The following is a 17,634-nucleotide window of genomic DNA, read 5'->3' on the forward strand; positions in this document are numbered from 1 at the left end:
CATGTAATATTCTCATTTTCTGAGGTGATGGATTTGGGATTTTCATGAGCTGTACCCCATAATCATCACAATTACAAAAAATTATGGCTTGAACTATCATGATTTGCATGTAATGATGAGTCTCTCTCATATACTATGTTTCACCTTTTAAGTTGCATTACTGAATATTGTTTGCACAATATTCTAATTTTTTGAGTTTATTTTTGTATATTTCTGTCTTAACCTAGGGAGTTGTGATTTCTCCTTTGGACAATTCCTCTTCCTCGGTGGCCTACTCAAGAGAGGATGAGCTTATTCCTGTCATGTGTGAAATGGGGTTAATTTCTGACCCTGAACTGCTAGGAGAAAGAATGACAGGCTTCTGCTGGGGATAGCTTGCAGGTCAGTGAAGAGGAAGGGGAAGAGCTGCCTTCAGTAGTGGATTTCAGAGCACACAGGGTAGAGAAACAGAGGTCAGCCAGATTACTCAGGAGAAGGCATCACTCCACTAGATGGGCAGCACCAGGACACTATTTACTATGGCAGTCAGAGGGAAGCATTGCTGGGAATGTGTATGATTTATGGCTCTGGAGGTACTTTTAGTTTTGCCTGGTGACTTTAAGTTGATGCAATAGAATTACGTGCTGCAGCAGGTTTGCATTTGTTTTATGGACTATTAGCTATTACCTGGTGGACTAATCTTGGATTCCTTGTGGATGGTTTATTGTTCAATGATTGAATACGAGTGTTTTAATATTTGTGAACCATTGAAAGTTGCAGAATTGCAGTGGACTAAAAAAATTAATGAAATATAGCTGATCAACTAATTTTTGAATTATTTTATTAGCGAGGTACATCAAATAAATGAAGAAGAAGAATATAATGTTTGGCAAGAAACTGTATGGAAAGAGAAGGAAGAATTTAGAAAAAAATAAGCTCCATATGATATCAATTGCAAATTAATTTTTTAACTTATTATTAATATACAGCTATAGAGATACCTGATCGGTTGTACTCTCTGACTTGGCCTCTACATCATGATCTACATTAGTAGGTATTACTTAATCATTACTTAATTACTTGTTAGATGTAGCATTTAAGTAACGAATTATTTAAGTATTTTTTTTCTAACGTCATCTTTTTTATAAAATCAACCAGTACAAAATTAATATATCCAAGATATCTATAGATGCTGTTCGAAAAGAGTTTTCTACCATTATTGAAGTAACTGTTTGTTGACCCATAAAAAAATAATTGATTAACATATCTTTGTTCTCTACCCATTACAAAAGACATTTCTCCCAGCTCCCAAAGCATTTGTTTATATTAGAAATTATTTATGAAATCATTATGGTACATCTTGACCCATTTGTGGTGATAAATTATAGGATGCATTCAACATTTTGAAAAATATGCTGTTACCAAAAGCCATGTTTTTTTAAAGGTTGCAACGCTAATCAGGAAGTAACTTTGAGCAGAAAGAAATTATGCACACAATTCACATAAGTACATACAGAAAATACAAGGTGTATTGTAATAGCTTAAACCACACATATATATTACAATTGGGTTGAACATTTCTGCTCTCCGTCCTCCTGGAGAGGTTCCTGCAGCTTCCCATGCTGAGTACATTATATTTCTTTTATATCCCAGATGAATTTGAGAGGTACATCCTTCATGTTTGCTTGAAAAGCATTGTCAAATCTTTCACTTTGCGATACTGTCATAATATTCTTCCAGTCTCCAACAGTTCCTGGTGGGAAAGGAGCAGATTGAAGAATAAATTATTGGTCCTAGCCTGTAGTGTATTCTCCTGAAAAGAGCCTCGGCAAAGATGCTGAATCCTCACTGACCTGACCATCATGAAGGTCCCACCACTGCCAGTGAAGATCTTCCTTTTGGCTCTGTGTATCTGTTACAATTTTGGAACCACTGTTCTGTCTTCCCACAAGAGCCAACTGCTACTTTGGACCGAGCAATAGTAATAAGTGAGGGTTTTTTAATAGTACCGGTTATATATCACTTTGGACAATTTTTTTAGCAAAAAGAGGATATACAGATAGTCCTTGAGTTATGGCCATAATTGAGCCCAAACTTTATGTTGCTAAGTGAAACATTTGTTAAATGAGTTTGCCCCATTTTACAACTTTTCTTGCCACAGTTATTAAGTTGAGCCATTGCATTTGTTACATTAGTAAAATGGTTGTTAAATGAATCTGGATTTCCCATTGGCTTTGTCAGAAGGTTGCAAAAGAAGATCACGTGACTTTGGGACCAATGGTGGGATTCAATTTTTTTTTACTACCGTTTCTGTGGGCTTGGCTTGGTGGGCATGACAGGGGATGAATACTGTAAAATCTCCATTCCTACCCCACTCCAGGGGAAGGTTATCTCCCCCTGATCAGCTGGGACTCCGTAGGCAGAGAATAGATGGGGGCAGGGCCAGTCAGAGGTGGTATTTACCAGTTCTCCAAACTACTCAAAATTTCTGCTACTGGTTCTCCAGAACCGGTCAGAACCTGCTGAAACCCACCTCTGTTTGGGACATTGCAATTGTCATTAACATGAATTCAGTTGCCAAGCACCTGAATTTTGATCATGTGACCCTGGGGATGCTGCAACAGTCATAAGTGTTAAAAATGGTCATAAATCAATTTTTTCAATGCCATTGCAACTTTGAACAGTCACTAAATGAACTGTTGTACGTTGAGGACTTTCTTTATAACGTAAGAATGAACACAAAATAAATGGTTCATTGCTTTAACAAAAACAATCAGTTCTTGTCCAAGGATCCCAAAAAGGATTCTTACTTATTGGATCTGGAAGTAATAAAGGTGGGATCAAAACATAATAAATAAAAAAGCTGCACTTTTGACAGAGCAGGAAATCCTCTCAAACAGATCATGGGGCACAACAGTGAAGAGCCAGGTATTGCTCAGGTTTCAGGAGCATCTGCTCTCTCTCTCTCTCTCTCTCTCTCTCTCTCTCTCTCTCTCTCCCCCCCTCTCTCTCATTCTCTCTCTGTTCATCTCTCATTTCTCTCCCTCTTTCTTTCTCTCCTGTAACACAACCTCTCAGCCTGGTTCAGCCACTTTTCAAAGTTACATTCTGGACCAAATCTACATTAAGATCTGGACCACTGATGGTGAACCTATCTCACAGCTGCCACAGGTGGCACGCGGAGCTGATGCCCTAACTCAGCTCCAATGTGCATGTGTGTGCCGGGCAGCTGATTTTTGGCTCTCACAGAGAGGATGTTTTTGGCTTCCAGAGATCCTGTGGGGGAATGGGGGAGGGCATTTTTACCCTCATTTAGCTCTAGGGAAGCCTTTGGAGTCTGAGGACAGCAAAATACGAGCCTACTGGGCCCACCAGAAGTTGGGAAACAGGCCGTCTCTGGCCTCCAGAGGGTCTCTGGGGGTAGGGGTTAGGGGAAGGTGTTTTTGCCCTCCCAGGCATTGAATTATGGCTGTGGGCACTTGCACATGTATGATAGCATGCAAGCATGCTCTTTCAGCATCCAAGGAAAGAATGGTTTGCCATCAGTTATCTGGAGGATCTAGGGAAAAGCCTCATAAGAAAGAACTGGATTCTTCACTGTCCAAGCCAGAATGGTTCTGCAAGGCCTAGAGAATTGAGGATGACAGAGCTATCTCCGGTATATGCTGGAGACAAGAAGTCAATGTCTTGAGGACACAAGAGAAAAAGAAGTGGTTTCCGAAGCAATTTTGTCCTATGATAAGATGCAAGAGACGAAAATATAAAAGTTTGATTTTGTTATGTCAGTATTACCTTTGCGCATATGCGTTAAATTTGAAATACCGAAACTCTCTTCATATGTTTTCACAAAATTTGCCCTGGGATCAGCTTTCATGTTCTTGAATGTAGACATCTCCACAACTTTGTCCACTTCCTCGCTGCTCAACTTTTTTCCAATAAATTTGCATATTTTAAGTACTGCGCCTCTAAGATCCTGGAAAAAAAGTTATTTGCTTTTGGAATATTTGTACAATATACCCTTGTATAATCTTAACATTGCTGGAAATGAATTGGATGGAGATCCTGGACAATAGACACATCTATATCAATTTATCAGCTTAAACAAGTTATGTGTTGTTAATAACTACATGCACATGTATACATAGATGTAAACACATGCAGACACAACTATATTGATGTAATGGGACATGTTATATGATACCCTACTGCTTTTTCTCCAACCCAATAGGGTCAGTATTATCCTAATGTTTTCTTGACAGTTTTCTAATAGACAAATACAGATATCTATATATATTTTTCTTCAGATCAACAATTATATATCTTATTAACGTATTTTCAGCTCTGCACTGTGTTTTATATCTTACATTATTCATCTAGAAATATTATAGTGAGCTGGACAACATATAAACAAACCAATGAGTCTTCGGAGAGGGGCGGCATACAAATCTAAATAATAAATAAATAAATAAAATGAACTAATTAGTGTACATCCATTCCAGTGGTGGATGCCCCCGGTTCTGTCCGGTTCTGTGAGCTGGTAGCGCTGGTGGTGGAAGGCTTCCCCCCAAACCCAGGATGCTTCTGCGTATGCGCAGAAACATCAGATGTGCGCAAACTGGTAGCAAAGGTTTTAGAACCTACTACTGATTTATTCCCATCATGCTTTTTTCCTTTGGGAGCAAGCCATGTTATGCAAAGCACACAAAAGGAATAAGGCTACCAGGAGATAAGGAAATAGAATTATGGTTAAATGAAGCTAAATCAATACTGTGCACTATACCTTTCCTAACTTATTAGCTTCATCTAACTATGGTTTTTTTGTCTTCTTCTTTATCCATTCATTGTTTCTTCAAATCACTGTTCCACAGGTAAAAGGTGGCGAGCATGAGAACAGCTGCTCTTACATAATTTTGGGTGCTAAAAATGAAAATAACATTTAAAAATGTATGTTGGCTCTAGTTTCCATGATATAAGCAACCAACTAATGAAGTAAGGTTTATAAAATGCATGATGCAACTTATACCATAGATTACATAGTGGGTATTGGTGACCAATAGAAAACAGCCACGTGTACCAAGATCATGCAATATTAGCCAAAAATATGTCACCAAATTTTATAAAAGTCACAGTATCTGTGGCTTGGCAAGTTAGACACATCTTTAAACATTGTTTTAATCTAGTAAATTTAGTTAAGACTTGAACTTGTTTAAATAAGCAAATAATTTCTGCTATATTTGCGGTGAAGTTACTTTTGCAACACAAAAATGAAGGATCACAGCCATAATGAAGAAAGCCTACAACTTGTATTTCGGTTGCAAAATAGGAAACCAGGACAAAAACTGGGTGCCACACATATGTTGCAATTCATGTGGATTCATGAGACACGCAGAGGCTAAAAATGGCCCAAAAGTGAGAGCCAGTGTGTGGGTGGGACTTTAACAACATACACTATATAAGATTCATGGACATTCCACCCACTTTAGAGAGGGGGGAATGCATCTTATATGCCAAATATGCTGAATTGGTAGATCAACAATCTCCACTGTCTGGAACCAGCCAAAAATGCGACACATGTAGGCCAAAAACAAGGCATGCAGGCTGAAAACATGATGCAGAGGCAGTGCTTGGTGGCACTCAGTAGCAATGTGTTGTGCTGATCCCTGCAGCCTGGAAAGAGTGGAGGCCTAAAATGCGACACACAGAGGCTAAAAATGACCCCAAAATGGGGGCCAGCGGATGGGTGGGTCTTCAGTAACATTCGCTGTATAAGATGCACGGACGTTCCATCCACTTTAGAGATGGGGGGGGGGTGCATCTTATATGCCAAATAAATGTAAGTGGAGGAAAGAAGTGTATAATCTTACCTGGATCATTTCTTCATAGCACAGGAAGAGAATATTTAATTCATTCTGATGTGTATACCAGCCTTTCACATGATCGAAGACCAAACTGCAATCAACTGTTGGTCCAAGCAGAGAATGGAAATAAGAGTGGTCGTGCTTAAGTTAATTCTTTTTTAAAAATATATTTTTATTATTTACACATAAGTGTCTTGGTGCTATAGAAACCAAAATGAAAAACCAATAACATATATATGACTCCCACCTCATGTTTCCATTCATTTATAAAATCTATTTCATTCTGAGCAGAGACAGGTTACAAGCGGTGTGCCACAAGGGTCTGTTCTGGGTCCTATTCTTTTTAATATGTTTGTGAGTGACATAGGGGAAGGTTTGGTAGGGAAGATTTGCCTATTTGCTGATGACTCTAAAGTGTGCAATAGGGTTGATATTTCTGGAGACGTCTGTAATATGGTAAATGATTTAGTTTTACTAGATAAATGGTCTAAGCAATGGAAACTGCACTTTAATGTTTCCAAATGTAAAATAATGTTCTTGGGGAAAAGGAATCCTCAATCTGAGTATTATATTGGCAGTTCTGTGTTAGCAAAAACTTCAGAAGAAAAGGATTTAGGGGTAGTGATTTCTGACAGTCTCAAAATGGGTGAACAGTGCGGTCAGGCGGTAGGGAAAGCAAGTAGGATGCTTGGCAGCATAGCTAGAGGTATAACAAGCAGGAATAGGGAGATTATGATCCCGCTATATAGAGTGCTGGTGAGACCACATTTGGAATACTGTGTTCAGTTCTGGAGACCTCACGTACAAAAAGATATTGACAAAATTGAACGGGTCCAAAGACAGGCTACAAGAATGGTGGAAGGTCTTAAGCATAAAATGCATCAGGAAAGACTTAATGAACTCAATCTGTATAGTCTGGAGGACAGAAGGAAAAGGGGGGACATGATCGAAACATTTAAATATGTTAAAGGGTTAAATAAGGTCCAGGAGATAAGTGTTTTTAATAGGAAAGTGAACACAAGAACAAGGGGACACAATCTGAAGTTAGTTGGGGGAAAGATCAAAAGCAACATGAGAATATTATTTTACTGAAAGAGTAAAAGATCCTTGGAACAAACTTCCAGCAGACTTTGTAGATAAATCCACAATAACAGAATTTAAACATGCCTGGGATAAACATAGATCCATCCTAAAATAAAATACAGAAAATAGTATAAGGGCAGACTAGATGGACCATGAGGTCTTTTTCTGCCGTCAGTCTTCTATGTTTCTATGTGTCATGATATTCTGTCTCTGCTTTGTTTTTTAATTCTAACCTTAGTCTATCTACAGTATGTCTGTGCATGTTAATATCTTCCTTATTATCTCCTTTTCTGAAGGGGTGTTTTCACTTTTCCATTGTTGTGCATATACCATCCTCGCTGCTGTTAGGATATCAAATATTAAGTATATTGACCCTTTGCTATAGCCTTCTATAACAATACCTAATAGAAATAGTTCTGTCCAACCATTTTTTCTAGCCACATCTGAATTTGTGTAACCAAAATCTTGTTTTTTTACAGTTTCACCACATGTGGTAGCATGTGCCTGGTAATTGTTTGCATTTCACCGTTAAGTTTGAAGCTTAAGTTAATTCTGATTCCTCACATGAGCTATAAGGAAAATATTTCTCTTTTATAAATAATATACACAAAACCAGGACCACTATCAGGAATTTTGGGGCCCCATACAGCCTAAGTGTCTGGGCCCCCCCCCCCCCGGCCATTTAAAAACTACTGCCCCCCAAATCTGGTGCCATGCCCACCATGGCTACACACCCTGGGCAAGCCTTCCCCCGGCCCTCTGAGGTCAAACACAGCCCTGATGTGGCCCTCAATGAAATTGAGTTTGACACCCCTGGCCTAGAGGCTAAATCCTATGAACAAGGGCTAAGAGAATGAGTATGTTTAACTCAATAAATAGAAAACTGAGGGGGAATATAATAGTAGTTTCCCAATCCTTAAAGGGCTGCCACAGAGCAGATGGCATCTATTTATTCTCCATGCCACCTGAAGGTAGTACAAGAAGCAATGGGCTGAACCTCACCAAGAAGAAATGCAATCTGGAAATAAGGAAAAACTTGGGACTGGGCGGCATAGAAATAAATAAATAAATAAATAAATAAATAAATAAATAAATAAATAAATAAATAAATAAATAAATAAATAAATAAAAAAATAAATAAATAAATAAATAAATAAATAAATAAATAAATAAATAAATAAATAAATAAATCCCTTCTTTTTTATTAAAAGAAATTAATAGAAACATAGAAGACTGATGGCAGAAAAAGACCTCATGGTCCATCTAGTCTGCCCTTATACTATTTCCTGTATTTTATCTTACAATGGATATATGTTTATCCCAGGCATGTTTAAATTCAGATACTGTGGATTTACCAACCACGTCTGCTGGAAGTTTGTTCCAAGCATCTACTACTCTTTCAGTGAAATAATGTTTTCTCAGGTTGCTTTTGATCTTTCCCCCAACTAACTTCAGATTGTGTCCCCTTGTCCTTGTGTTCACTTTCCTATTAAAAACACTTCTCTCCTGGACCTTATTTAACCCTTTAACATATTTAAATGTTTCGATCATGTCCCCCCTTTTCCTTCTGTCCTCCAGACTATACAGATTGAGTTCATGAAGTCTTTCCTGATACATTTTATGCTTAAGACCTTCCACCATTCTTGTAGCCCGTCTTTGGACCCGTTCAATTTTGTCAATAATAATTTTAAAAAACCAAAATCCATTACTATTAAAACTAAAACAACCAGCAAAACTATTAATAAAAACAGGTGAGGGCTGGGTTTTTTTCTCTGTTTTTATTTAAGTGCTTTTACCATATGCTTTAAATCAAGAATCACTTCTCTCTCTGTTTCTCTCTCTTTTCTGTCATTCTCTGCCTCAATCATTTTCTCATTTCTCTTTTTTCTCCCCTTTTTTCTATCATTTCTCTCTCTCTTCCTTCCACTCTTCTCTCTCTCTCTTTCTTCCTCTCTTTCACTCTCTTCCTTCCTCTCTCATCTCTTTCTTTCTTTCTCTTTCTCTCTCTTGCTTTCTTTCTCTTTCTCTCACTCCTTTCCTCTCTCATCTCTTTCTTTCTTTCCTTCTCTCTCTCTTTCTCTATCTTGCTTTCTTCCTCTCTCTCACTCTCTTCCTTCCTCTCTCATTTCTCTCTCTCTCTTTCTATCTCTCTCTCTTTCTCTATCTTGCTTTCTTCCCCTCTCTCTCTTTCTTTCTTTCTCTCTCTTTCTCTCTCTTGCTTTCTTCCTCTCTCACTCTCTTCCTTCCTCTCTCATCTCTCTCTCTCTTTCTTTCTCTCTCTCTCTTTCTCTATCTTGCTTTCTTCCTCTCTCTCTCTCTTCCTTCCTCTCTCATCTCTTACTTTCTTTCTCTCTCTCTTTCTCTATCTTGCTTTCTTCCTCTCTCTCACTCTTCCTTCCTCTCTGATCTCTCTCTCTTTTCTTTCTCTCTCTTTCTCTATCTCTCCCCCTCTTTCTCTCTCTCTCTTTTTCTCACTTTCCCTCTCTTGTTTTCTTTCTCTCTCTCTCTCTTGCTTTCTCTCTCACACTCTTTCTCTCTCTCGTTCTTTTTCTCTTGCTATCTCTTTCTCTCCCCCTATTTCTCTCTCTCTCTCTCTATCTCTCTCTCACTTTCTCTCTATCTTGTTCTGTCATCGCTCTCACTCTCTCTCGTTCTCCGGAGGCTGGCGAAAGTAATTTTCGTCGGGGCTTCTTCGAGTCCTGCCTCGCGAAGGCCAGAGGGCCAGCCTTTTTTGTTGGTGAGGCAGGAAAGAGAGGGCCGGTACTGCGCATGTGCGACAGTGGGCAAAACCGGGGCCCCTCATGGCCGGGCCCGGTACACCACTACCAGTAGTACCCCCCTATTGGCGGCCCTGCACAAAACCAATGTCAGTAATTCATAATGATTTTGAGGATCACTTCTTCCTAAACAGCATGCTTTATAAAATTAGAATAAGAGCTCTTTGGAAATGACTTTGGAAATGGAAAAAAAATGATACGGATACCAACAATCTTTTTTGCATTTTAAGACCTACAGGGAGCCATCAACTGTTTACAGAGACTGTTTGAAATTATGACAGCACTGACTGACTCCTGCCAAAATTTATGGCTGCTAACACACACTTATGATTGTGTGAACAAAATTTACAAGGGATGCTGTAGTGGCCTCCATTCCTATATTCTTGCCATACTGTTCCACTGGGTCCCTGTTGGCCTCCATCACTGATGGGTCATTTGCAGATCTTGGTGTTGCAGATCTCCTTCTGGGAGCAGCTACTCCATCTTAATTGCCAGCCCAGTTGCTTAACCCCCGGGGAGAGCAGGGATGGGGATTGTTAAAGAAGGTGATCAGGTATGTACCTCGCTTACTGACCATCATAAATTGTGGTTATAATAGGCAGGTTCCATCACAATCATAAGTTGAAGAGTACCTACATAGAAATGGTAGCGTTGTCAGATGATGCTGGGCCTTTGCTAGGCCACCATATCTGAGCTGCAAAAATTCAGACAAGCACTAGAGAACAACAGTATTTCCTTGTGCCTGATTTGGGAATATCTGAATGTTTACTCCTCACAAAGATGGAAAGTGAAGTTTCTGCTGTTGTGCTCATACTTGGCAACTTTGTCCACATAGAAAATACCTTGAACTTCCGGTTTGGACCGGGACTGCAGCGGAGGCTCCAGGGCAGGGCTTTGTCCCCGAGACTCCTTTCATCCCTCTAAAGGTCACTATTTGCGATTGGATCGGACCCAGATGGTCCGATCGTAGAACAGGGGGTTTCCCTTGATCCCAAGAAGCTATCGCCGAAGCTCCGGAGGGAAGGGTTTACCCTGCAGCTTTAGAGATGGGAGAACCGATCCTCTTCTCTTTGGGGATCCGGCCATTGCAGTCGGACCATACAAGTGGGAAGAGAAGGAAATTAGAAGAAGAAGCAGAATTCCGAACTTAATCTAGCGAAGCAGAAATAGAAGACAAGAAGAAAAGAAGAATCTAAGGTATAAGCTTTTTTTTTTTTTTGATAATTTTGAAAACGATTAGAAAGAAAGATAAATTTTTCAAAATAAAAGGCGAAAAAGAAAGTAGTAAGAGAAAAATCATATCCTTGGGCTAAAGTGAGCTTACGGCCGGAACTTCTTTTTTTATTAAACAAAATATTTAAATTTACAAGAACTGAATTGAAGAGTGTTTAAGACCGCAACTTGATATAAAACTCACATCCCTGAAGAGGATTCTAGGGGATGTGAGCTAACTAAGATTAAAAATTCCAAAAAAGAGAGAGAGGGAAAAGGAGAGAGAAATCTCCTTCTCCCTCTCCCAAAGAACTCGGAGAAAGAGCTCTCGCAGCCCCCTCGCTGAAAGAGAGAGAGGGAGAAGGAGATTTCTCTCTCCTTCTCCCTCTCTCTCTTTCAGAGAGGGGGCTGCGAGAGCGCTTTCTCCGAGTTCTTCGGGAGAGGGAGAAGGATATTTCTCTCTCCTTCTCCCTCTCTCTCTTTCAGCGAGGGGGCTGTGAGAGCGCTTTCTCTGAGTTCTTCGGGAACGCCTGCCCTGCCTCTACTGCAGCCCCCTTGCTGAAAGCTCGGGAGGAAAGCACACCCAGCAAAGGGGCTGCGAGAGAGGTGGGGCGGGAATTTCCAAAGTACGCCGAGAAAACTCTCTCTCGCAGCCCTCTGGCTGGGAGCGCAGGAGGCGGCGGAGGATGAGAGGGGGCGGAACGGGTGGGCGGGGAGCAGGGTCGAGAGGCCAGAGGCGCGAGGAGGCCGGAGGCACGGTGGGGACGCAGGGGCGGCCGCGTCTCCCTTTCCTTTTACTGCCAGTGCCTCTCTGACCCGCCCACCCCTGCGGGCTGGCAGGGGGATGGGGAGTGCGCGCCCGTGGAAAAGGGCGCACGTGGGGGTATTTGGAGGTGCGCGCCTGCTCACGGGCGCAGCTTACGGGGAACGGTGCACGGAAGGATTACGCTTTGTGTCTTTGTGTACTTTTTGAAAAATAAAACAAGGAAAAAGAATAATAAAAATAGATTGGTGGCAATATATTCAGATACAGTCTAGATTTCAAAGAGACAGTAAAATGTACATATTTAAGAAGAGTAAAAACTTCTTAGGTAATCTGTTAACTACAAATCAAAGTAAATTAATAGGGAAAGCATATAAATACATGATTGGATATAAAAACATATGGTAGATTTGACTTTAAAAGATAATATGATAAGTTGGTGCAAAAATATAGGTAGAGAAATTGATCTAGAAACCTGTGAGAAAGTTTGGATATCAAATTGGAAAATGACAAAATCAGTTTCATTAAAAGAAAATCAAATTAAGATGTTTTATAGGTGGCATCTTCCACCAAACAGAATTGCCAAGATGTTCCCCAATATGTCAGCAAAGTGTTGGAAATGCAAACAAGAAATAGGTTCCTATTATCATCAATGGTGGACTTGTCACAAAGCTAAGTTATATTGGAAAATGATAGAAAAATTGACTAAAGAAATTACATTACAGGATATAGAAAAAAAACCCAGAATTTTATTTATTAGGTATAACAAAGCAGAAATATAAGAATGATATTTTTTTATCTAATTATTCATATTTTAACAGTGGCCAGGATAGTTTACGCATAAAACTGGAAGGGAGAAGATACTCCCAAGGAAGATGAGATAATAAAGAAAATTTTAGATTGTGCAGAAATGGATATGATGACAAGACCCTTGAACAATCAAGAAGAATCAGAATTTTATATTATATGGAACAAAGTTTATATATGGATGAACAAAAAAAATTAAATGATATGGAAAGGTTTTAATATACTAGAATAATTTTTTCTCTTTTTACTTTTTTGTTATAACATTAGAATTACCTAAAACAAAATTCTTCTTTTCATTTAAATTAGTAGGTTGAATTTATGAATTATTAGTATATTTTTTTTCTGTATTAAAATAGACTTCTAAGATAAGTGGGGTAACTCTAACCCCAACTATATGTTAAATGTGTGTATGTTTGTTTGTCATTTTTATGAAAATTAATAAAGTATTTTTTTAAAAACAAAGAAAATACCTCACTGTTTGTTGTGTAGCAAAAGTTCAAAATGGCTAGCATCGGACAGAATGGAATAGACTCCACTTTTCAGAAAGTTTTGCCTGATGTGGGAAGGAAACTCTACTTTCATGATAGCAATTTAAGGAGAGGCTCACTTTGTCAGTCTGGGCCTGGCTTGGCTGCTTTTGGTTGCAACCACACCAGAAGGGATTGCCTGTTTTAGTTTTCAGATCTAAGAAAAAAGCATGGTTATCTTCCTTCCCCACCATTTGTTAATAAAGATAATTAAAAAAGGCCCACATGCAAAATTCAGAGCAAGGAAGGTTTGCTAAAATCCAGACTCATTTGTATTCAGGAAAGGCTGACTGAAATATATGGCAGTGAAGACAGTTACAATTAATAATAGCCCTGAGTTGAAGAATGACTCAGCTGGGATTGTTTTCACTCATCCAAGCCAACTGTTGCGTCTGGCTATGTTCAGTGGTGAGTTGTTACTGGTTTGGATCGGTTTGCGTGAGCCGGTGGTGGAAATGTGGCCTCGTTCACTAAACTGGTAGCAATGGGCAGCTTGCCATGTCCCCAAACCGGCTGCTTGAAAGAGGCCGGCAACGAACCCTCTGCACATGCGCAAAGACTTCTGTGCATGTGCAGAGGGTCAGTACTCAGATGTAACAACACAATGTAAGAACTTTCAAACCAGGTTCAAACCAGATTGGATTCATTAGGTCTCAAGTTGTCTCCTATTGCTGAAATGCTTCAAATTGTTGTTCTTGTTGTCAATAACTCCAAGGGGACAAACTAGCAAACCAGTGATAGTGTTATGATTAGTAAAGATTTTATTTCCATCTTACCATTTCCAGATAAAAATCTTTGCATGTATTCCTCAAAATGACTTGCCTTTTCCATTCCATAGAATTCATTGGTATAATGAAAAAAGGACACTAATATGTCTTTTGGATTTCGGTAAACATAAATCACCTGCAAGAATATATATTATATGTAATCTGTAATAAATACATTCATTTTTAATAAACTGAAAATCCCCTCTAAAGTACATTGAAAAATGTTCTTATAAAACTATGTAAATAGTTTCACAGTACACCCTTGGAATGAAATTCGTATGATAACCAAAGACCAATCTCAACATACATAACAATCCGAAAGAACATGCTCAACCCACCACAATTTCCCAACTGAATCATCCAACATCCGCACAGCAGCCCCCCTAGTTCATTGTTAAGTGCAATTATAGCTCTGGAATAAAAACTGTTCAGAAAATGTGTGGTTTGAGTTTTAATTGTTCTGTATATTCTGCCAGAAGACATGAATCCAGCTGAATCAGTCATCTCTGTGAGCTTCTGGAAATCGATTTTTATGCAACAAACTTTAACCATTTCTTCCTACTTGATTTTGGTTTCTCATTTGGTTTATACCAGTGGATTTTTTTTTTCTGTTCTCATTGTTGATTGGGCCATTTTCTGTGTAAGTTATCATGAAAAACAAGGATTTCCAAATAGTTCAGGCAGTGCCATAATGTCAAATAATTAAATCTTTAATGAGTCAGTACCTTGAGAAAAAATGGGCATGGCCCCCAATCAATTTACACTTCACTGTAAAATGTAAAAAAAATTTCTTTTAAGAATTTCTGTGCACTCCTAACCCTTTTAGATAAAGGTTACAGTTGCATTACAATGTTTTTTCTCCTATAATCTATACTGTAATGCTCATTCCTGCTTTTCTCCTATATGAATATAAACACAGATATACATAAATGTACACATATACTTATGCAATCATTGTATAAGTATAGTAGCTACCTCTATTTAAGAACACCTCTGCTTAAGAACTTTACTAGATAAGAACCGGGTGTTCATGATTTTTTTTGCCCCTTCTTCAGAACCATTTTATAGTTAAGAACCCAAATCCGGAAAAATTTCCCAGGAAATTTGAGAGCGGCATGAAATTTGAGGCTAGTTTCCTGCCATTCCACCTGGGTTTCTCTCTCTGGCGCAGTGTATGGGAGGCAGCCTCATGCTGGGTGTATGGGAGATGCGTGCTTCTCCTCGCCGCCTCAGAGTCCCTCTTTTTTTTTCAAAGCCTTAAAGTTTTGGATTTTTTTTATTCCCCTCACCTCACCTTCTTCCTTCGACAGCAACTGTCCTCCTCCTCTTTTTCCTCCTCTTCCTCCCATCCAAATTCCAAGCTTTTCTTTCTTTCCTAATGGGTTTGCACACATTATTTGCTTTTACATTGATCCCTATGAGAAAAATTGCTTCTACTTAAGAACTTTTCTACTTAAGAACCTGGTCACAGAACGAATTAAGTTCTTAAGTAGAAGGTCCCACCATTGTATATTGCTTTTCAGCCAGCTCATTTTTATAGTCAGAATAGATTGTAGATTGACTTACTTTTCCCTTTTTGGCCTTCAGTTGCTTGGGAACTAAGTAATGTGGCAGATGGGACATGAGGACGCGAGGTGCTGGCATCTGGGCAATATCCACATCATGCACGTTGTATTCTATGGATGCACACCGATGTGATATGGGAATATTTTCTGTTCCATTCCGATGGCCTTCATACAAAATCAAGCATACAATATTCTGGGTCCAGATAGTTCCTAAAAATGAAAATCCACTTGTTTTAACTTCAGGGAATTCTCTGGGTTTCACATTACCTTTATCATCAAAGTTGTATCACTAATAGAAGAAATAATGTGCATTTGGTCTGATTTTAAGTGAATAAATCAATTAAGACTGGGGGTGGGGGTATAACTCATATAGTACCTTTGAGCAGAATAAGCTTAGTATAATTTTAAGCATATTCTATGCTGTCAGACTTACTTTCAAGTGGATTCTGGGATTCTCCTCATCCCAGAAACAGAACATAGCTGTATAATATACATCACCTTGAGAGAAAACGTACTTAAAATCTAGAAATGTTCCATTTAACATTTAGATATGTTTTAAATAGTATTTGCTTATAGTATATGTTCTGTCTGGGTTTTCCCAGACCTCCACACCCACTGAAAAACAGCCAGACACTCTGGTAAAATCCAAAAATAATTTATAGCAGGAAAAAATAAGCACAAAAGAAAACCTGTCTTCACAGCAGACAGGTTACAATACTTTACAACAGGGTCCTGATGTCCAGTCAATTCCAAAAGCTTCTTGCTGGCACACCCCCCCAAGGTTTCAAGAGTCCAAGGCACAAACCAGGATTGTAGCCACCAAAGTTCACAAACAGGTCTCACGAATCTCCACGATAAAACTCCACAAGCCAGGAAGGGTGGGGCCGCCTTTTATCCTTTCCCAAGCACCACACCCAAACCCAGCTGCGACCCCTAATGCTGGAAATATCTGGCCAATTGCGTTCTTCTCTCGTTAGCTCTCCTCTGTCGCATATCTATGAAGTCACTAGCATCTTCCCCCAGGGAATCCAGGCTGCTTGCTGGGGAGAGCTCCCCCTGGTGGAACTCTGGCTGTCCTTCATCTTCAGCCTGGGATTCAGCTTCTTCATCAGTCTGCCCCTCCTGGTCCTCAGCCTCTGAGCCGGACACCGACAGCAAATCAGCCATTCCCGGAGGGGTCCCAGGCTGAACCACAACACCATCCCCCCGCGGAAGGCCCCTCCCCACCTGCCAGCGGAGAGGACGCGATTTCTGAGGGAACTGGGCGTGAAAAGCCCGAAGAAGATCGGGAGCGTCCAACAACGCCGCTTCCACCCAGGAGCAATCATCCGGATCCCCCTCTACCCATTGCACCTTGTACTGGAAACACCCATCCACCCAACGGGAATCCACAATGTCATGTACCATAGCTTCAGGGAGGTGATCACGAACACACGGGGCAGGAAACACGGGAACATTGGGACGGAGCGGACAATCGGGAGGGACAGGGACTAGCAGCGAACGGTGAAACACAGGGTGAACCCGCAAATTGTCCGGCAGGGTGAGCCGGTAAGCTACCGGATTAATCACCCGCTCAACGGGAAAAGGACCCAGAAACCGGGGATCTAGTTTGTGCCGGGGTAGTTCAGAGGCTACATATTTTGTGGACAACCACACCTGATCCCCCACCACCAAGGGGGGCACATCCCGCCTGGAGCGATCAGCCACCCTCTTGTAGTCCTCCTTGGCTTTATTCAGGTATCTCTTCACCATCTCGTGAACCGCCTGCAGCTCTGAGAGAAAGTCCTCAGCAGCAGGCACCGGGGAATCTAGGAGGGTCAAAGGAAAGAAGCGAGGGTGAAATCCATAGTTTGCGAAAAAGGGCGTGAGCCGGGTCGATGAGTGACGGGAATTGTTGAACGCGAACTCCGCGACAGGGATAAACCGGGACCAATCCGTCTGGCGATCCGCCACGAAACACCGCAGGTATTGTTCCAAGATCCCGATCACTTTTTCTGTACCGCCATCGGTCTGGGGGTGCTGCGTCGAGGCGAGGCACACGGACACATTCAGGGCCGACATCAATTCCCGCCAAAACCGGGCTGTGAACTGTGTGCCCCTATCAGAGACCACTCGATCCGGAAGCCCATGTAACCGAAACACGTGACTAATAAACATTTGAGCCGTGAGTTGGGCAGTGGGCACCCTAGTGCAAGGGACAAAATGCACCATCTTGGTGAGCATGTCCATCACCACCATGACTACCGTGAAGCGAGCAGAGGCAGGCAAATGAGTGACAAAGTCAATGGACACGGCA

At 40.4% G+C, this 17,634-nt stretch overlaps 1 protein-coding gene across 4 annotated transcripts in view; it reads right to left on the reverse strand.

Annotated features, from left to right (window-relative positions):
* Positions 1–803: 803 nt before the first annotated feature.
* Positions 804–17,634, reverse strand: part of LOC139157061 (amine sulfotransferase-like) — a 95,278-nt gene continuing 78,447 nt past the window's right edge. For all 4 annotated transcript variants that reach the window (XM_070733408.1, XM_070733407.1, XM_070733405.1 and 1 more), the window contains 5 exons: positions 15,340–15,548; positions 13,783–13,909; positions 5,844–5,938; positions 3,772–3,952; positions 804–1,732 (listed from right to left, as the gene is read on the reverse strand). In XM_070733408.1, the coding sequence (XP_070589509.1) occupies positions 1,611–1,732; positions 3,772–3,952; positions 5,844–5,938; positions 13,783–13,909; positions 15,340–15,548 (734 nt within the window). In that variant the 3' untranslated portion in view covers positions 804–1,610. The remainder of the gene's footprint in view (positions 1,733–3,771; positions 3,953–5,843; positions 5,939–13,782; positions 13,910–15,339; positions 15,549–17,634) is intronic.

Source organism: Erythrolamprus reginae, chromosome 1, assembly GCF_031021105.1.
Source record: "Erythrolamprus reginae isolate rEryReg1 chromosome 1, rEryReg1.hap1, whole genome shotgun sequence".
NCBI lineage: Eukaryota > Metazoa > Chordata > Lepidosauria > Squamata > Dipsadidae > Erythrolamprus > Erythrolamprus reginae.